Here is a 22,026-nt window from a genome sequence, read left to right as displayed (position 1 = left end):
GACCTCCGGTTTCAGGTAACCCTCGGAACAAGTATGATTATGAATTTTTGGATGAATTAGAGTGGATATGAAACTTTTATCAGAGAAGAAAGTTATTCTAATGAGGATTGAAATTAGTTAACTAATTTCATGAGACTTTTAAGTCAGTCAAGCTAACAATTAAGAGAGAGGATAAAATTATATGAAAATTTAACCAAGTTTGATTGATCTAGTAATTAGTTCACTAGTCTAATTCATTGGCCAGCGGTACATCCTTAAATGAAGTACCCACTTTAGCCTGCGGGATTGGGGGATACCATAGGAGACCAAAAAAAATTATTTAACTAACTCTTTTGTACAGGTTTTGCAAACAGAAATACTTCCAGAGGATATAATAAGTTATAGTTTCATTAATACTATTTGAAGAGGCTTCGTCCTACAAAGAGTTGAGTTGTTTGCTTAGTTTGCTTTGGCTGGCAGGGTGAATACCAAGAAAAAATTATGTAGATTAGGTGTTATTGATCAAAATGATAATATGTATGTATTATGTAATAGGGTTGTTGAGAATATCTTTTACTTGTTTTTTGGTTGTGAATTTATTTAACAGGCGTGGTGTGTTTTGGTTGACTACATTTGGTAGACTATGGTATGTTCCAAATATACTTAAGCAACACTTTAAAAGTTGGTCGAAGTGTCTGGTAGAAAAAATGAGTAAAAGAGATGGTGGATAGGATTTTTTGCAACCATCTAAAATGTCTGATTAGAAAAGAATGATAGAATCTTCAAAATGAAGGTTCATGGTTGTAGAAATAATAAACAAGTCATTTACAAGCTACGACGACTAGAATAATATTGAACCCTATGATTATTGATGACAATGCCCAAAATGACTATGAGTTGAATTTCTTAGTTTGTTTTTTAGTAGTTATTTATTGTTTCTATTCTCTATGTTTCATCTTGTTGTGTTGAGCTTTTCTAAATAAAAAAACTTAAAATAAGTAATAGATTCTACTTACATTCTTATTACTGAAGAGGGAGCGAGACTTTTACAGCTTGTTTGGAATGCTAGGAATTAGAATTCACTCAAGAGTTGAATTCTGGTTCTTGCTTTGAAACAACTAAAAATGAATGATTTGAATTCTTTTGAGAATTCCAATTCCCATTTTTTCTTCATTTGTAAATCAGACCAAAAAGGGTCTGATTTCCAAATCAACTCTCACACTCTTTAAACTTGAATTCTATTCCATTAATATATTATAGTTATTCCAAATCATGAAATTGAATTTCAAATAGAAATGAATTCTTTTCTTAAAGGAAATAGAATTCTTTTCCATGTTAAATGGTTTATAAACAAGCTTTAAAGTCCTAAAATAAACTTTGTGAAGTATATCAGTTCAAGATTTTTTCTTTTTATTTTTTTATCATTACACAACTCATGCACTCATGTTATAAGATTTTTTAAACCTCATCCAAGTCTTAGCTAAAATTTAAATTTGATACAGCCTGATCAAAAGACAATCTAATTTGCCACTTGATCTAGGCCTCAGCTGCATATAAGTCTAAGATTTTCTTTTAAGTTGAAAATATAATGTAAACAATGAAAGCCTCTAAAGTATATATACAAAAACCTTTTTTTCGGCCATGGACCCCTATATACAAGAACTTTGATTTTTTTTTCTTTTGGACTTGGGTAGGATCTCCAATCCAACCCAGAAGAGATCCCACAATTTCAAACAGTACAATGATACTTTTTTCCTCCCATAGCCCCACCTAATATATCTGAACTAATGTCTAGTGGAGAACACCAATGCTAATGCTTGCAACGCTACTAATCAAAGTCCAGTGAGAAGAAAGACACTAATAGAAAATTGATGTAGCTATCTCCATTGACACCGATCAGGATCCGTTCTCCTCGATAGGTTCAAGAGCACCAACCAAGGATTATGGGCGCTACACTCGGAGGTGTTGTGGGTCCTTCGCCGACTACAGACACAGATGCTACTGGTAGTGGTGGCATCCTCAAGAGAGTGCAAGACGAGTTTTGATACCAGCTGCGTGAATTTACGGGATATGTTGCGGCCATAACTCCTCTCTCCTTCTCATCCACACGACCCAAAGAGGTCTTAGGTGCCGATTTTGAGAGGGATGAGTGGATCTTACTGTCGAGCTGCTTCACCTGGAAAATAGGATGTGCGACTCCAAGCAAGGATGAAAATGAAAAGCCGATTCATTTCAATGTCTCCAACTGCCTCTAAACTGTTTCATACAATTGCCTCGTTGGTAACGGACTATTGGCTTTGAGGGCCTGCGGCTAGAGATCAGATGTCGTATTGTGATCCGCCGTTTGGATGCTATCTGCATTGATAATGGTAGTAAGCTGTTCAATTGGCCTTGAGCACCAGTTACCTGGAAGAGCCTCCTCTGCTTTAAGCTTTGCAATTAAATGAGCCCGGGAGTTTTCCTTTCTCGGGGTCCAGGTGAAGCCAAAGCGTTGGTGCTTTGCCATTATGCCTCTGATGTCTTGTAGAATTGGACGGATCTCCCACCAATCTTCCCATGATTTGATAATTTGGATTAGTATTAAACTATCGCTTTCAATTATAGCCCTTTCCATGCTCAAATTATCTGTTAGAATCACTGTTTTTCTTATAGCTAATGCTTTTGCAATTGTTACTAATCCTTCCTGGATTTTTATTGCAGATCCTCTTATCAATCGTCCCAGGTTGTCAAGAATTGTCACAGCAATTGCTCCCCTGTTAGATTCACTAGAAAAGGCTGTGTCAACGTTTAGTTGTATCCAATTGGTTGGAGGCGGTCTCCACTTTACAGGGAACCTACTTCTCCTTTGCATTTCACTGCTGGATTGAATTAGTATATCTAAGGATTTCCTAAACTCTGTTTCCAATAATTTTGCATTGATTATTGTTCTGAGTGGGTCTGGTTGTGAATTGTTGTGAACTTCTGTATTTTTCGCTTTCCATAATGCCCACATCATTTGGCTTAAACTGCTATCCCTTTGTTCCTGTACCTCCTTGCTCGGTCCTTTGATTTTCTTCCATTTGTCCAAAAGCTATCTTCCTAGTGCAGAGACCGTATCCTTTGTTGGATTAGTGACTATTTTCTTCTTAAATAGATTTGTTCTTATCGGTGAAATATTATGCACTGCTTTTCATAGAAATATTTTAATCTTTTGATGAATTTTTAATCCTCAAATTTTCTTCCATAGGTCCTTATGATTGTCACTAGTGGTTGGGTTATCATCTTCTTTCTCTGTCGCTTCCTTCTTTGTAATGGGATACCCTGTTTTGACTATGAATTCTCCATTCCTCCTGTACGACCACCTTAGAGTATCTTCTTTATCAAGCATGCTTACTAGTGTTTGAAGGACCTCTTCTCTTATAAAATCTGGGAATAATTCCTGAACCTTTGTTCTGTTACAGTTTCCACCTATATCAGCATGTCTGATACCTTGCTAACATCAGAATGGCGTCTTTTCAACGGTTGGCTTAATCCGTGAATCTAGTTATCCTCCCATATGTTAATCTTAAACTCATTTCCTACACTCCACTCTCCGTTCCTTTTAAGAAAATTACTTCCTTGCAAAATTGTTGTAATTATTCTATAATTAGTATATATTTGTTTATATTAGGACAGATTTGGTGCAGATTTGTTTTGAATAGCTTTTATTACCTGTTATTTTCTTTTCTTAATTAGGTTGTAAATAATCTTTATATTCTGTATGTAATCACACTCTAAGTGAAACAATTCAGGAATAATATTCAAAAATCTTCTTTTTAAGTTGGTATCAGAGCTCCCAATTCTGAGGGTTCTTCTTTCATATTTTTTCAGCATTTTTTCAGGCAGCCTTCATTGCTGCAGCTATACCTGTTTTGGTGCCCTGCCGCTGCCGCACGCCGCCACCAGAATTTTTCGGCGAGTTTTTGAACGAGACCACCACCATCAGAAGCATGATTTATCGATCTACAAAGCCCAGGAGATTTCGTTGCCATCGGCCACTCCGCACGCGATCTCTTTGATTGCGACGCTGCTTGCCCAGACACGATCGTCGGTTTTCTTTTTTCTTCTTCTGTCTTCCGTTTGCTACCTGAAATCAGCCGTAATTATATGTACTTCCCCATTGCTAAGGAGATTTGGAATAATCTAAGTCAGGCATACTCAATGAAGAAGGATACTGCAGCATGTTATGAAATAGAAAACAAGATCTTCAATACCAAGCAAGGGAGCCTCTCCGTAACAGACTACTATGGGACGCTGAATTGTTTATGGATCGAGTTAGATCAGTATCAAAATTTGACTATGCAGTGCACACCTGATTCTACTACATTGACACAATTTATTGAAAGGATACGTATATTTAAATTTCTGTCTGGCTTACACTCTGAATTTGATCCAATTCGGGTTCAAATTTTGGGTAAAGAAAAAATTCTTTCTCTCTCAGAAGTTTTTCATATTGTACGAGGGGAAGAAACTCAGAGGTTAGTCATGTTGGAAGAAGAAAATTCTGTTGATGGTTAAGCTCTAGCCACTGGCAAAGGTCCTTTAAAAGGTCCATCCCTTTCGTATGGAAAGCCTCCCTCAAAGGCTCACCGTGATGATCGCTGGTGCAGTTATTGTTGGAAAATAGCTCATACTAAGGACACATGTTTTAGACTTCATGGAAATGAGAAGGTCCTCGAACGTATTGGAGGATTCAAAGGTGCCATACAAAGACGTGCTAACCACACATTATCTGACTCTGAAAGTGTGGAAGACCCAAGTATCTCACAAGCTGCAAAGGAAGCCCCAGCCCTTAGCAAAGAAGAATTAGACCATTTACGTAGTCTTATGGACTCACTTAGTAAGACATCTAGCCCTTGTGCTTTAACCATGACTGGTAAGGGTTCTAGCTTCTTATCCTTTAATGCTCCTAGCACTGAGAGTACCTGGATTGTAGACTCTGGTGCTACAGATTATATGACACCTCATTCCCTTTCTTTTTCATCTTACACTAATTCATATGGTCACAAACAAATCACTGTTGCTAACGGTTCCCATATTCCTATTACTGGATATGGTAACATCCACCTTCAACCTTCTATCCATTTAAAAAATGTGCTTCATGTTCCAAAATTATCTACTAACCTCATGTCTATTCATAAGGTTATTAAAGACTTAAATTGTGCTGCAACTTTTTTTCATACTCATTGTGTATTTCAGGATCTTACCACGGGGAGGACGATTGGAATTGCTAAAGAGCAGGACGGGTTATACTACTTACAGCACAAAAAGAGTACCACATAAAAGGCACTTAATTCAAATCATCAGACAAACATACTGTCCTGGGCAAACTCTCAGATATGGCTTCAGCATAAACGTCTTGGTCATCCTCCATTTAGTACCCTAAAGTCTTTATTTCCTTTTTTATTTACAAAAGTGTCTGTCGAGTCTTTTCAATATGATGTTTGTCAATTAGCTAAACACCATCGGGCTACTTTTTCTCCCAGTAATAATAAAAGTTCTAAACCTTTTGATCTTGTTCATTCTGATGTGTGGGGACCTTCAGCTATTAGTAATATTTCTGGTGCAAAGTGGTTTGTTTCTTTTATTGATGATTGTACACGAGTTACCTGGATCTTTCTCATGAAAGATAAATCTGAAGTTTTCTACTTGTTTGAAAATTTTTACCAAATAGTTCGAACACAATTTGGAAGCCTGATTAAGCGATTACGTTCTGATAATAGCAGAGAATATGTGAACCAAAATTTTTCCAAGTTCCTTAAGGATAATGGAGTTATTCATGAATTGACCTGTGTAGACACCCTTCAACAGAATGGGGTGGCAGAAAGGAAAAATCGTCATCTTCTTGAGGTTACTCGAGCATTACTCTTCCAAACGTCTGTTCCTAAGTCTTACTGGGGGGAAGCTGTCCTAACAGCCACTTATTTGATTAATAGATTACCATCTCAGGTCTTAGACAGTGTTAGCCCTATTCAATTTCTGACCAAAATTTACCCCTCTATCCCTATTATGAGTAGTCTTCAAGGTTGTATCTTTAGTTGTCCTATTTTTGTTCATATTTATAGTTCTCATCGGGGTAAGTTGGATCCTCGGGCAATCAAATGTGTCTTTATAGGTTATACTTCAAACAAAAAAGGATACAAATGCTATCATCCTCAAAGTCGTAAATTCTATATCTCCAAGGATGTCACATTTCATGAGTCCGAGTCCTTCTTTCCTAGTTCTCAGCTTCAGGGGGAGAGTCTTCCAGAAGCTGAGTTTCTTGAGTCGTCACCTTTTCCCTTGTTGCAGAATTTCACTTCTCCGGAGGATAACAAAGACCCTGAATCAGCATCACTATTAGAAAAGAATAATGAGGAGAATAATGAGGACATGTTTTTTGGAAAATAATATCAACAAAGGCAGCAAGAACCTGTCCTGGTCAAACAGCAACTTCATTCGTCTGAACCGGAGGTAAGACCTCATACTCTTGAGACTCTTAACACCTTAAATACCACTTATGCAACTAACCTAGATGATTTACCTATTGCCATGAGAAAAGAAAAAAGATCATGTGCCAAATATCCTATTTCTAAATTTGTGTCCACTAAAAATATTTCTGTACAACACTAGAATTTTCTTTCAGCTATTGATTCTGTCAGAATCCCTACATCAGTACAAGAAGCCTTAAAAGATGAGAACTGGGTTCGAGCTATGAATAAAGAAATGGGTGCATTAGAAAGGAACGAGACTTGGGAGATTGTAGAGAGACCAACGGACAAGAAAGCAATGGGTTATAGGTGGATATACATAGTTAAATATCAATCTAATGGCACACTGGACAGGTATAAAGCAAGGTTGGTTGCAAAAGGATATACCCAAACCTATGGGATCCATTACGAGGAGACATTTGCTCCGGTGGCAAAAATGAATACTGATAAACCCATATTTTATGATTCATTTTGTGCTCAATTAAGTGTTTTTATCAATTCTTCACCCACTTATTCATATGAATTGCATGGTTTTACTTTCTCTTCCTTATTTTATGATATATGTAAAAAACATGTTTCCTATGCTTTAAAAATATTAAATTTAATTATCCTTCATTACCATTCGATGCCGTGATTTGTGTGTTAAGTATTTTCAGGCTTCATAGGGCATGAATGGCTTAAAGGACAGAAAGAAAACATACAAAAATGGAAGGAAAGCAAAAAATGGAGTTTTGAAGAAAAGGCAGCGACGCGAACGCATAGATGACGCGGATGCATGCCTAGCACGAAATGGCACTGACGCGAACGCATGAACGACGCGAAGGCGTGCCTTGAGCAGAACGCAAATGACGCGTACGCGTGACTGACGCGCCCGCGTGACTGACGCGCCCGCGTGACAGACGCCACGTGCAGGAATCTGCAAAAAACGCCCCCAACGATTTCTGGACCCTTTTTTGGCCCAATTCCAAATCCAGAAACACAGAATATAAGCCAGAGAATGGGGCAATCAAACAACAATTCACAGAGAGACATTTTGACAACATTCATAATACACAATTTTAGGATTTAGATGTAGTTTTTAGAGAGAGAGGCTCTCCCCTCTCTCTCAAGTTTTAGGATTAGGATTCCTTTTATTTTATTTCATGATTACTACTTCAATGACAGGTTCAATGTTCTTTTAATTAATGTTTCTCTTCTACTTTTATTTATTCCAATGCTTTTACTTGTTAATGTTCCAATTTAGCTTATGAATCTTTCCATGTTAGATTTAAATATTCTATTTAATATAATTTGAGGTATTTCAGATTTATAATTGCTTTATTCTATTTATGATGCTTTCTATTTAATTTAGATTTATTTTTCCCTTTTGGCCTTGGTTAAGTAATTGGTAACACTTGAGTTATTAAACTCAGCGGTTGATTGAGATTTGGGAATTGCTGATTAATTTGGATCACTCTAAAGCTAGTCTTTCCACGGGAGTTGACTAGGACTTGAGGATCAAATTAATTAGTCCACTTGACTTTCCTTTATTTAGTAAGTTTTAACTAAGTGAGAGCAATAAACAATTTTCATCACACCTGATAAGGATAACTAGGATGGGATTTCCAGTTCTCATACCTTGCCAAAAGATTTTATAATTATTAATTTATTTTTCTTGCCATTTAACTTACTTGTTCTCTATTCCAAAAACCCAAAAACATACATTTTTCCATAACCAATAATAAATCACACCTCCCTGCAATTCCTTGAGAAGACGACCCGAGGTTTTAATATTTCGGTTATAAATTTTATTGGGTTTATTGAGTGACAAACAAGTTTTTGTATGACAAGATTATTGCTTGGTTTAGAAACTATACTTGTAACGAGAATTTATTGTGAATTCTAAACCATCAATCTTCCAGTTCATCAAAATGGCGCTGTTGTTGGGGAATTGCAAACGTGTGCCTTATTATTGGTTATTGTAAATATTTCCTTTTTCCTGTTTATTTGTTTTTATTTTTGTTTTTAATTTTTATTAATTGCTATGAGTTCTCACCCCCATCGCTTTGAGTTTGGTTCTAATATTGTTGAAAGGAATGTAAGCTATAACAGGAACATGCATCAAGGTCAAAACAACCAGAGATGGACGGAGCCGCGAGGATTTGATCAACCTTTTAGGCAACAATATCTTCCAACGTACCATGGACAACGACCATTCAACAATGCATGTCGAGACAATAGTTATGGTAGACCCTTTCGTGACAACCAACACCTACCAAATTACTATGGTCAAGAGCCATTCCGAGGTGCATACCAAGATAATAGATACGGTGGACCCCCTCGTAGTTACCAACAAGCACCATCACATGCCTATGAACCACCTCCTCAACATAGCTTTGAACCACCATACTCACAAGCCCCCTACCAACATTCACCTCCGTATGACCCTAACCCATACCCACCCCAATTCCCACCACGTCCTTATGCACCATGTCCATATCCATCAACCCAAGAATCAAGGGAGCAACTCAAGGAAACATTGGAAAAATTTCATGCAACCCTTCACCAACTGGAGCAAGTGATTAATCGATTACCTTCCCGACGTTTGGACACTCAAGGAACCCCCATGGCTTCATGTGGACAATCTAATGAAGAACGCAGCATGAAGGCGATACTAGAAACTCCAATGGACAGTAAGGAGCATGATTTTGTACTGGAACAAGTGGATGAAGCTGAAATTATCGAAGAAGAAGAATTGGTTGAAGATTTAGGAGATGCTGAACCTCCATGGGAATCTAGAATTGTGGAGAATTCCGTCAAGAAATTTGCAATTGATGCTAAGGAGGATAGTGCACAGCCCCCAAAGCAGGTATCTTATGAAGAACTGGACGGTTCAACTCAAGATGCGAGTTTCCTTGATAATGACAATCACGAGTTAAGTTCTCCTAGTAATGAACTTGCATCCGCAAGTGAATTCTTTGAGATTGAAGAATCTTCCCCAAGTGAATACGAAAATGATGCGGAGGTCGACTTCTCTCAACCTCCAACTTATGACTTGAGTGATGAGGAAGATATCGAAGACTTTGATCAAAACGTGGTTGCAGTTGAAGAAGTTCGCAAGGAAGTGGAGGAATTCACAAAAGAACACAAGGGAGTAGAGCTTGCAAAACCCCTGGAAGCACCTTTTCCAAGGCCATTACCATCCAATACAAATTTCAAGTGGGTAAAATCCTTAGCCTTTATCTTTACTTTTCCACTTGAATATGGCTTGCTTGAAACAGATGGCCAGCTTAGAGCTCTTTGCGGCTTTAAGAGTAAAAGGGAAATGGTTCGTGCTCAAGGCTGGTATGCAAGATTCAACAAAGTTCCACGCTTCACTTTGAAGTGTAGGGATTGGTTTCGAGTTCGATTGAATGGGTCTCGGAAGATGTTTGGTCAACATGGTGAGAATACAACTTCTAAACCGCCCGGCTGGAAAAATATAGATCGAAACAAAGGCGGATATAAAAGCAAGGTTTGGGATCCTGGAATATATTCTGATATTCAGCACCCTGGGAGCCTGAAAACCTGTTTGAATTTGCTCAAGGCCTTTACATGCCTAGTTTGGGACCCCGGAGGCTATTGGAATTCCAAACAGTGGTAGAGATTTTTGGATGAATTCAAGCACAAGCCACCATAGCAGGAAGCTCAGCAAATGTCCAACTTAAGGACTTTAACCAAAAGTGCTAGGTGGGAGACAACCCACCATGGTATGATCATTCCTTTTCCAAATTTGATTTTATTTCGTTTTATTTGTTTTTGAGTTTTATTTTATTCTATTTTCATTGAACCTGGAATTATTCATAGCACCTACATTATCATTGCATTTTGCATCCTGCATATATAAAAAAAAAAAAAGCACCCACGCATGAGCATGTGCCACGCGTGGGCGTCGATTGCAAATCGGCGTCAAAAATCCAACGTCCAGAAAGTTGGGCTGGAATCATGCGGATGTGGTGCATTAGGCACAATTTGGGCCACGCGATCGCGTCGCTGACACGAACGCGTCACCTTCATTACATCTCACCCACGCATTCGCGTCAGTGACGCGAATGCGTCAGTGACGCGAACACGTCACTTTCACTTCACACACACCACGCGAAAGCGTGGGCGACGTGTACGCGTCGCCTGGAAATCTTAGCCCCCTAATTGGAAATAGAGAGTTGTGCTAAAACGACGTTGGAATTGTGCGTTTAGCACAATTCTCAGCGACGCGTACGCGTGCCCCACGCGTACACGTCACTTTCATTATCCATCAATCACGCGATCGCGTCATTCCCCTTTTCGCCCTAAACACGCGATCACGCGCCCCACGCGTTCACGTAGATTCAAATACCCTAACCCCAACCCATGCGAACCCTACCCCTTTCGCGTACCAAAACCCACCCCCCCAAACCCCCTCTGCACTCTCTCTTCCTTCACCCCCAACCACCACATCACCACCGCCCCTCCCTCACCGAGCCATCACCACCACCCAGGACATCTGGCCGACCGCCACCACGCCCCAACCACCGCTCCCTCCCCTTCTTCTTCCTTCCCCGCTTCTCCTCCACTGTCGCGCCGCCCCGTCCCCAAGCCGCCCAGCGCCGCCGTCACCTCCGCACGCCACCACGCCCCCAACCCTCCCCTTCTCCCCTCTTCCTCTCCTTCCATCTCCCATAACCCCGTTAAACCCACACCCACCACACAGCCACCATTGCCCCCACCAAACTGCCGCCGTGCCGCCTCCCAGGGCCACCGCGTCCCTGCCACCACCAACACCATCTCTCTGCGCCCTAATTCTGTTCCTCTGCCCACCAGGTTCCGCCGAACACTAAATCCTTTTTCCCGTTGATTAGTTTGTTAGTTTTTCGATTTTTGTTCAAATTAGGATAGTTAGAGATGCATGATCATAGTGGATTTTAGGTGGTTAGGTAGTTAGGATGTGGTTAGTGGATTTAGGCCTGATAATTACGCCGTTCTTGTTACCTGTTTTAATCTGTTTCGCAATTTGAATATTGCTGTGATGTTACTGTTGTTCATATGTTGTTTTGATGCAAATTGAGTTGTTTATTTTGAATTCCTATGAATTACTAATTGTTTCTCTTTTCTGCACTATTTTATTATCATATGAACTGGTTTTTGCTGTTGTTTATTACCCGGGAATGTCCAATTTTTAGACGAAATGCTGCCCAATTTTTTTCAGCATATTATTTCACTCTACTACCATTCATGAATTCGTTTTGGAACTTTCTAATTTTGCACTAAATGGTTTTAACCAAAGCAATACATGAATGCACGGGCCTGCTTTCTCATTCTTTCTGATTCCCTTATTTGATTAAATCAATTTTGAATTTGCAATTCTTTTCCATGGTTAATCATCAGTAATCTGCACTTTTTCCTTGAATTTGAGTTACTTGTTTTCAAATTTGTGCAATTTTAGTTATTGGGAACCACAACAACATGCCATTGACTTTAACTTCATTTTTAACTCTTAACCACTTTTAACTTTCTAACTTTTTAATTTTCAACTAACTACTTTCAAAACCACTTCAAGGCATGTTTAGTGTTGTTCCTAATTACAAACAATTCCGCACATCTAAGATTTTGAATTGTGATTTTTCTTCTCCAACTTTTAACTTGCCTACAATCCAAAATTTTACATCAAATTAACTCAATTCATGCTTACATTGCCACTTTATTCCTCTTTTGCCAATCTATGCTTCTATTGATATATTCCTATTTGCTTACCTGTTTTCCTGCTTTAATTCTTAAACTTTATTATGGAAATTCTGCTTTTCAGGATGTCTGACCCTAAAAGTAAATGAAAGGGCAAAGCCACCACTGGCAAAAGAAAAAGAGGAGAATCCTCTTCTTCTATTTTGGATATCCTCCACGATGATTCCTGGCGGGAGAAGAACTTTACCCTGCAGGAAAAGGCCGATCAGCTACTGACTGCCACATATCCTGTCAAGTTTGCCAACAGATATTGTGAGCTGAAGTATCCAGTTTTTGCCACTTCCAGGAACCTATACCTAGAAGGGACCCTCAAAATTCCAGAAGAACTCAAACAATACACTTCAGAACAAATTAAATAGAGAGGCTGGTTCTTCTTGGAAAGGAACCTGACTGAAGTCAACTCATCCTAGGTCAGAGAATTCTACTGTAACTACTTCAAAACATCCCTGGATGCAGTACAGCTTCGAGGCAAGCAGATTCTGGTTACTGAGGAAGCAATAGAAGAAATCCTCCAGCTCCTACCAAAATCCGATCAGCCAGACGGTTACCAAAAGGCTGAGGAGGATATGAGATTCATGAGATTTGACTGGGACGCAGTGAAGCAGAGAATAGCCCTTGATTCTACTGTCCCATGGGTCATGGGCAAGTCCACAGTGGCCCCAAAAGGACTAAAGATTATCTACCTGAATGATGAGGCTCGGCTTTGGCAGCAGATCCTAAGTAACTATGTGATACCGAGCACTCATGAGACAGAGGTGCCAGCTGCTATGATTACCCTCATCTGGTGTGTGATGGAGGGAAAAGACTTATATCTGCCCTGCTTTATCCGGTATTACATGGCCAGGATCCATGTTAGAGGCACTCTCCCCTTTCCCTACTTGATTACTCAGCTAGGCCGCCGAGCTGAGGTGCCCTGGGAGATTGTTGATGAAAAGCCCACTGCCGCCGACTGCAAGAAGATCATCCCTCACAGTAGAAAGTTTCAGGCTTTAGGTTACCGACCTCCTTTTCTCACTGACTCTGCTGAGGCAGCTACATCTTCTGCTGCCCCTTCAGCATCCCCTGCTGCACCTGCCACCACTACTGCACCCTCACCTACTTCAGAGCCCATCTACCATCTCGTGCATCGCTTATTTGACCGATTGGACTAGATGGAGTGCCGCAACCAGCGGCGATATGAGAGATCTGAGCGTTGCAGCAAGCAACGCTATGAGCACTTAAAGTTGATGATCCGATCTGGCCACCACGACATCCCCTCCGAGCCTGACACCCCTTCTGAGCCATCTGAGGAGGAGGCAGACGATCATGAGGAGGAGGCACATGCAGAGGCTGAGCAGGCAGGACCCGAGCAGGCTACGCCACACCATGAGGAGCCCCATCAGATACAGCCGGCTGATCCAGAGATCCCTCTACAGACAGAGCCTCCACTTCAGCAGGCAGACCCTCCGACACTCATACAGATTGCAGAGCCTCAGACCACCACAGAGACACCTACTGCACATCCTTCCGGAGATGACACTTCCTCACACCCAGCTTGAGTGAGCATCGAGGATGATGCTATTATTTAAGTGTGGGGAGGTTGCCATCTCTGGCGAACTTTATTTTGGTGAACCACTTTTCAGACTCTCTTTTATTCTATTTTGTTTATTCTCTGTATTTTTATTTTTTATTTTTTATTTTATTTTTTATTTTATCTTATCTTATTTATCTTTCAGTACTTGCACATTTTTCTGTATTTTTACTATATTTATGCATTTTGCACTTTGGTTTATATATTTATCTTAGATATCTAGTTTAGTTGCACTTTTAGCTTATTAAGTTGTGATATAGAATATATGGATTAATTAGCTTAGTTTACCCTTTTAGCATACGATAATTTGGATTAATTGAAAATAAAAAAGAGTAAACTAGAGACTTTAGTATAACAGAATCACAACAATCCACACACTGTATATATATAGCAACAAATGTGAGTTAGTTAACAACATTTCTTCAAGGAAGAACACTAAGTTTTTAAGAGCCATCCTAAGATTCACATTGAGAATAATGGGAACTCTTGATTTCTACTTGCATGACACACATGACTGATATATGGTTTTTGAGCCAGAGAACACACAATCCGTGAGTTTTTGAGCTTAATTGTATGGTTGCATTTAACCATAAATTCATTCCTGTGTGTTTCGCCCTTCTTTTCTATGCTTGTAATCTTAACTTTGTTTTAATCTATATGTCCAATATAGAATGTAGATACATACCCACATATGATTGAGGCCATCATTTGAATTTTTTCTTACATATCCCAAATAAACCTACCTCCTACATCACCTTTGTTAGCCCCCTTAAGCCTTTTAATCCCCTTTTATTCTATAACCACATTACTAGCCTTAAGCAGAAAAATAATTTAAAAATCCCAAGTTGAATCATTGGTTAGCTTAAGATAGAAATTGTGATGCACACTAAGTGTGGGGAAACGTGGAAACATGGGTTGATAGGAAAGGATTAAATTAATAAAATAATCAAGATTTTGGGAGCATACTCATATGAAACCAAAATAAATGAAAATACCTTGTGCATTGAAAATGTTATGTTTATGTTTCAAAAAAAAATTTTAAGTAATTAAATAAAGGGACAAAATTTCCCCAAGAATAAGTTTAGTGAAAAATCAATGCACATAGGATAACATTAAAAATAAATTGGTACATAAGTATGTAATACAAAAGTGGAAAAATTATGGGTAGCTAGGCAAATTTTCAAGCTTATGAAAGAGTATGTATATGTTAGGTGAGATCTTAGGCTAATTAAGGATTCAACTTATAGCTCACTTAACCTTATATATACCCTTACCTTTACCTTGGCCCCATTACAACCTTGAAAAAGACCTCATGATGTTTGTATGTATACATTATATATTTGTTGATTGGTTAGATGAAGAACAAAGTTTTAGAAAGTAGGAATAAAAAAGAATAGAGTGATTAACCCCAAACACTGAGTGACTAGAGAGTAAACACAAAAATCCAGTGAGGGTTCAATAGCTCATCTCCATATATCCAAATTTAATTATTTAATTGTCTTGCAAGTTTGTGAAATATTTGAACCCAACTCAATTGTGAATGTATTTTAATATGGCTTGGTCTTAATTGTACATATATGATTCCTTGAAGAATATGAATCAAATTAACCACATGTAAACTCTATATATATAGGTGGATAGTAATTAGAATTGCATGATTCATTTAGGTAGCTTGCATTTAGAATAGATTGCATTGCATAAGATTCTACCATTCTACCTTTACTCTTTCTCTTGGATTTATCATGAGGACATGCTATTGTTTAAGTGTGGGGAGGTTGATAAACCCATATTTTATGATTCATTTTGTGCTCAATTAAGTGTTTTTATCAATTCTTCACCCACTTATTCATATGAATTGCATGGTTTTACTTTCTCTTTCTTATTTTATGATATATGTGAAAAAACATGTTTCCTATGCTTTAAAAATATTAAATTTAATTATCCTTCATTACCATTTGATGTCGTGATTTGTGTGTTAAGTATTTTCAGGCTTCATAGGGCAGGAATGGATTAAAGGACAGAAAGGAAATATACAAAAATGGAAGGAAAGCAAAAAAATGGAGTTTTGAAGAAAAGGCAACGACGCGAACGCATGGATGACGCGGACGCGTGCCTAGCGCGAAATGGCACTGACGCGAACGCATGAACGATGCGGACGCGTGCCTTGAGCAGAACGCAAATGACGCGTACGCGTGACTGACGCGTACGCGTCACAAGGAAAAACTCGAGACCACGCAAACGCGTGACCCACGCGCCCGCGTGACAGACGCCACGTGCAGGAATCTGCAGAAAACTCTCCCAGCAATTTCTGGACCCTTTTTTGGCCCAATTCCAAATCCAGAAACACAGAATATAAGCCAGAGAATGGGGGAATCAAACAACAACTCGCAGAGAGACGTTTTGACAATATTCATAATACACAATTTTAGGATTTAGATGTAGTTTTTAGAGAGAGAGGCTTTCCCCTCTCTCTCAAGTTTTAGGATTAGGATTCTTTTTATTTTATTTTATGATTACTACTTCAATGACAGGTTCAATGTTCTTTTAATTAATGTTTCTCTTCTACTTTTATTTATTCCAATGCTTTTACTTGTTAATGTTCCAATTTAGCTTATGAATTTTTCCATGTTAGATTTAAATATTCTATTTAATAAAATTTGAGGTATTTCAGATTTATGATTGCTTTATTCTATTTATGATGCTTTCTATTTAATTTAGATTTATTTTCCCCTTTTGGCCTTGGTTAAGTAATTGGTAACACTTGAGTTATCAAACTCAGCGGTTGATTGAGATTTGGGAATTGCTGATTAATTTGGATCACTCTAAAACTAGTCTTTCCACGAGAGTTGACTAGGACTTAAGGATCAAATTAATTAGTCCACTTGACTTTCCTTTATTTAGTAAGGGTTAACTAAGTGGGAGCAATAAACAATTTTCATCACACCTGATAAGGATAACTAGGATGGGATTTCCAGTTCTCATACCTTGCCAGAAGATTTTATAATTATTAATTTATTTTTCTTGCCATTTAACTTACTTGTTCTCTATTCCAAAAACCCAAAAACATACTTTTTTCCATAACCAATAATAAATAATACCTCCCTGCAATTCCTTGAGAAGACGACCCGAGGTTTCAATACTTCGGTTATAAATTTTATTGGGTTTATTGAGTGACAAACAAGTTTTTGTATGAAAGGATTATTGCTTAGTTTAGAAACTATACTTGCAACGAGAATTTATTGTGAATTCTAAACCATCAATCTTCTAGTTCATCAAATACCGTCATGATTATCCTCTCCTTAGCAGCACACTTTGGTTGGGAGATGCATCAATTTGATGTTAAAAATGCCTTCTTGCATGGAAGTCTGGAAGAAGAAGTGTACATAGGGATTCCACCAGGATATGGTATCACTAGTGAAGGAAATAAGGTGTGCATACTAAAAAAGGCTTTGTATGGTCTTAAACAGTCCCCTCGTGCCTGGTTTGGAAGATTTATTCAAGCTATGATATCTTTAGGGTATCGACAAAGCCAAGGTGGTCATACTCTGTCTATAAAACATTCACAGGAAGGCAAACTCACTCTACTCTTGGTCTATGTAGATGATATGATTATTGCAGGTGATGATGAGTTAGAAAAACAAACTTTGAAAGAAAAGTTAGCCACTCAGTTTGAGATGAAGGATCTTGGCAAGCTAAAGTACTTCCTTGGGATAGAGGTTGCTTACTCTAGACAAGGCATCTTTATTTCCCAAAGAAAATATATCCTAGATCTCCTCAAAGAGATTGGTAAGTTGGAATGTAAGATCACTGGAGTGCCCATAGAGCAAAATCATAGAATTGAAAATGATGAGGAAAGCCCAAAGGTGGAGAAGGCACAGTACCAGAGGCTTGTGAGAAAATTCATCTACTTATCACACACCAGGCCTGACATAGCCTATGTAGTTAGTGTAGTTAGTCAATTCATGCATGATCCAAGAGAGAGACATTTGCAGGCTGTAAAGAAGATTATTCAGTAGTTGAAAGCCTCACCAGGAAAAGGATTGCTATTCAAAAAGGAAGGGATTTTATCCATGAAAGTATATACTGATCTGACGACGCTGGATCAATTATTGATAGGAGATCCACCTCAGGATATTGCATGTTCTTGGGTGGAAACTTGGTGACATGGAGGAGCAAGAAGCAAAATGTAGTTGCAAGATCAAGTGCAGAGGCGGAATTTAAAGCCATGCCCAAGGGATGTGCGAATTATTATGGATGAAGATCATACTCGATGACCTCAAAGTAAAGTGTGAAGCTCCTATGGAACTGGTTTGTGATAATAAGTCTGCCATTAGTATTACACACAATCCAGTTCAACATGACCGAACAAAGCATGTAGAAATAGACCGACATTTCATTAAGGAGAAATTGGACAATGGTCTTATAGCCACCAAGTACATCCCTTCAAGACTCCAATTGGCAGATATGTTCACTAAGGGACCTCCCACAGAGCACTTAAAAGACCTTACTTGCAAGCTGGGAATGATAGATATACATTCATCAGCTTGAGGGGGAGTGTTGTAATTATTCTATAATTAGTACAGATTTGTTTATATTAGGACATATTTGGTGCAGATTTGTTTTGAATAGCTTTTATTACCTGTTATTTTCTTTCCTTAATTAGGTTGTAAATAATCTTTATATTCTGTATGTAATCACACTATAAGTGAAACAATTCAGGAATAATATTCAAAAATCTTCTTTTCAAGTTGGTAGCAGAGCTCCCGATTCAGAGGGTTCTGCTTCCGCATTTTTCCAGGCAGCCTTCATTGCTGCAACTATACCTGTTTCGGTGCCCTGCCGCCGCCACTGGAATTTTTTCGACGAGTTTCTGAACGAGACCACCACCATCAGAAGCGGGATTTGTCGATCTACAAAGCCTAGGAGATTTCGTTGCCATCGGCCACTCCACACGCGTTCTCTTTGATTGCGACGCTGCTTGCCCAAACACGATCGTCGGTTTTCTTTTTTCTTCTTCTATCTTCCTTTTGCTACCGATTCTTACCAATGACGGATGATAAGATTGCGCCTCTCGTCAGCCCCAATAATCTACCGGTGTTACAAGGGTCGTATCGTTTTGATGAGCGCAACTACCTCCAATGGTCTCAACTGGTTCGCACTACTCTCAAGGGACGAAAGAAATTAAATCATCTATAAGGGAACCCTCCAGCCACGACAGACCCCAAATATGAAGCCTGGGATGATGAGGATGCTCTTATCATGACCTGGTTATGGCATTTTATGACACCAGAAATCGGCCATAATTATATGTTATTCCCCACTGTTAAGGAGATTTGGAATAATCTAAGTCAGGCATACTCAATGAAGAAGGATACTGCAGCATGTTATGAAATAGAAAATAAGATCTTCAATACTCTGTTTTGACTATGAATTGTCCATCCCTCCTGTACGACCACCTTAGAGTATCTTCTTTATCAAGCATGCTTACCGGTGTTTGAAAGACCTTTTCTCTTATAAAATCTGGGAATAATTCCTGAACCTTTGTTCTGTTACAATTTCCACCTATATCAGCATGTCCGATACCTTGCTAACATCAGAATGGCGTCTTTCCAACGATTGTCTTAATCCGTGAATCTAGTTATCCTCCCATATGTTAATCTTAAACTTATTTTCTACACTCCACTTTCCGTTCCTTTTAAGAAAATTTCTTCCTTGCAAAATGCTACTCCATGTCCAAGGAGCTTTCCTCTTCTTCTTTGCCTCTCAAAATTCCTCCCCAAAGAAGTATATGGCTTTGAGGATTTTAGCCCACAACACATCCGAGTTATTTGCTAGTCTCCATGCTTGCTTAGCCAACTGTGCTGTGTTCTGATGACAGAAATCTTTGAAGCCCAAACCCCTTCTTTTCTACTCACGCATAACTTGTCCCAACTTCTCCAATGAATCTCCTTCTCTTTACCCGTAGATTTTTACTTGAATCTTACTATCTTTGAGCACAGCCTTCTACAAAAATTCTTAAAGAATCTAAGGATACTCATAGCATAAGAAGGAATGACTTGAATTATTGCTTTGATGAGGACCTCCTTTCCTGCTTGATTAAGAAGGCTTTTCTTACACTCCTCTATTTTTTCGGTCACTTTTTCTTCTATCTATTCCAAAGATTTTTTTTTATCTTCCCCATTGCCTAGCATTTTTAGGCATTTTCCGGGGTTGTCCCAAGTTAGAATGCCTAAGATGTCTTCTATATTCACTCTGGTCTATATTGAGACTCTGTGTCCGAAAGTAATCCTTGATTTCTCCAAATTTATCATTTGGCCAGATGCTATAGTGTAGGTGTTTAAAATTTGTATGAGTTGGTATACTTCATCCTACTAAGCTCCTGAAAATATAATACAATCATCAGCAAAGAGAAGGTAAGTGAGCGCTAAGCTGTATGAGCCAGTTTAATCCTTTTTTATTAACTTATTATTTTATGCGCAAATCATCAAAATAGTGAAAACTTCAGATGCTATGATAAATAAATAAGGGAATAGAGGATCTCCCTATCTAAGTCCCCTTTGAGGGATAACTTCCTTAATTAGGTCTCCATTGATCTTGAACCTGTACTTGACTCCCCTTATGCACTTTATAACTAGCTCTATCCACTCTTGACTGAATCCAAACGCTTTCTGAACCTCCTCCAAAAAGTCCCATTTCATCCGGTCATAAGCCTTGTTCATATCAACCTTGATAGCCAGCTCTTGGGAGTTTTTCATGACCTTCTCTGTAAGAACGTGAAACACTTCTTGCACTATGAGAATTTTGTCTTGGATAAGTCTCCCTCCTACAAAAGCACTTTGAATCGAAAAAATAATGTCTTCTATAAACTCTTTTAACTTGGTAACCATAATCTTTGAGATGATTTTGTAGATAAAATTTTAATAGCTGATCGGTCTAAGGTGATTTAAACTCTCAGTTTGTTTTATCTTTGATGCCATAACTACGTGGGTGTGGTTCACTTTCTCCGGCAGTTCACTATTTTCAAAAAATTTTCTGACCACTGCTCCTACTTCTTTCCATAAATCCCTCCAGTGTTTTTAGTAAAATTGACCATTCAACCCATCTGGTCCTGGAGTCCTTAGACCATTCATGCTGAAAGCCGCTTTCTTAGCCTCTTCATCTGTGACTTTTCTCAATAGTCTTTCATTCATATGATTGGTGACTCTAATAGATATTTTATCCAGGAAGTCCCATATGTTTACCGAACCTTTGGTAGTATAAAGGGATTTAAAATGCTCATCAATGAGTTTTTTAACTGTATTCTGCCTTGCACACAGTTTTTCTCTACATTCTTAAAATTTTCAATTCTGTTTTGGTCTCTTCTTTAGATAGTTGAAGCATGAAAGAAGGCTGTATTTTTATTCCCCCATTTGATCCATTTCAACCTCGATCTTTAACCTCAGTATTTCTCTTCCCTTTTCCACAGCTCAATTATTTTCTACTTTGCTTCTTGAATTTGTTTTTGCTTCTCTTCAGAAAATTCTGAGTTCCGTAGTTTTTGTAACTTGTCTTACTATTTGTCTATTTCTCTATCAACTCTCTTAAATTTATCCTTGCTCTACTTCTTGAGATATGTCCTATAAGTGTTCAATCTCCCTAAGAACTCACCCCATTCCCCTTGCTTGTCCAAGCCTTTGGCCCAAGCTCTTCTTATGATGTCTCCGCATTCTACCTCATCGTCCCAGTAGACTGGCCTCGTATTTAAACATTCTCTTATTGAAGAGTATTAACTATTAAGAAACCGGGCCTTTCACAATAAAATTTTGTTTATAAAGCATAGAAAGCCATTTTAAAGTTTATGACAATGACTCCGTCCAATTTTCCTTTTTTGTGCAAAAAAATAACTATTAAAGGTTATGACAATGACCCAGCCACCACGAAAGTTTAAACTTGCTTTTTTTCTTAAAAAAAATAACCAATGTGCTACGTTTTAGAAAGTTGCTAAAATCTCACTCTTTTAAAACTATCTAAATATCACACTTTTTATATTACTATAATTAGTTATAATTAAAAATAAAATGACAAATCAAATTAAACAATTACCAGCTTAGCAAAAGAGTGATACTTGAATAATAAGTTTAAAAATTAGGCTAAGTTTTTTAAAAATAGAAGAAGATTATGCGTAATTCAGTATAATAGTTAATGTGTTTTTTTCCTAATATAGATTTTAATTTTTTAAAATTTTAAATAATAAATTGGACCTTTAAATTTATG

At 38.2% G+C, this 22,026-nt stretch overlaps 2 protein-coding genes across 2 annotated transcripts; one reads left to right on the top strand and one right to left on the bottom strand.

Moving 5' to 3' along the window:
- Window positions 1–2,290: 2,290 nt before the first annotated feature.
- LOC112770461 (uncharacterized) lies at window positions 2,291–2,971 on the bottom strand. The gene has a single exon (XM_025814813.1). The coding sequence runs from the start codon at window positions 2,969–2,971 to the stop codon at window positions 2,291–2,293; it is 681 nt and encodes a 226-aa protein (XP_025670598.1).
- A 1,133-nt stretch (window positions 2,972–4,104) lies between these two features.
- On the top strand, window positions 4,105–13,354 carry LOC140181466 (uncharacterized). Its single transcript, XM_072225065.1, has 6 exons — window positions 4,105–4,475; window positions 4,650–5,139; window positions 5,197–5,269; window positions 5,453–6,371; window positions 6,639–6,821; window positions 13,048–13,354. The coding sequence occupies exons 1-6, from the start codon at window positions 4,105–4,107 to the stop codon at window positions 13,352–13,354; spliced, it is 2,343 nt and encodes a 780-aa protein (XP_072081166.1).
- Window positions 13,355–22,026: the final 8,672 nt, after the last annotated feature.

The sequence above is a fragment of the Arachis hypogaea genome, chromosome 18 (genome assembly GCF_003086295.3).
Source record: "Arachis hypogaea cultivar Tifrunner chromosome 18, arahy.Tifrunner.gnm2.J5K5, whole genome shotgun sequence".
NCBI classification, from domain to species: Eukaryota; Viridiplantae; Streptophyta; class Magnoliopsida; order Fabales; family Fabaceae; genus Arachis; species Arachis hypogaea.
The sequence above is the reverse complement of the archived record's forward strand: the minus strand, read 5'-3'. Positions and strand labels throughout refer to the sequence as shown.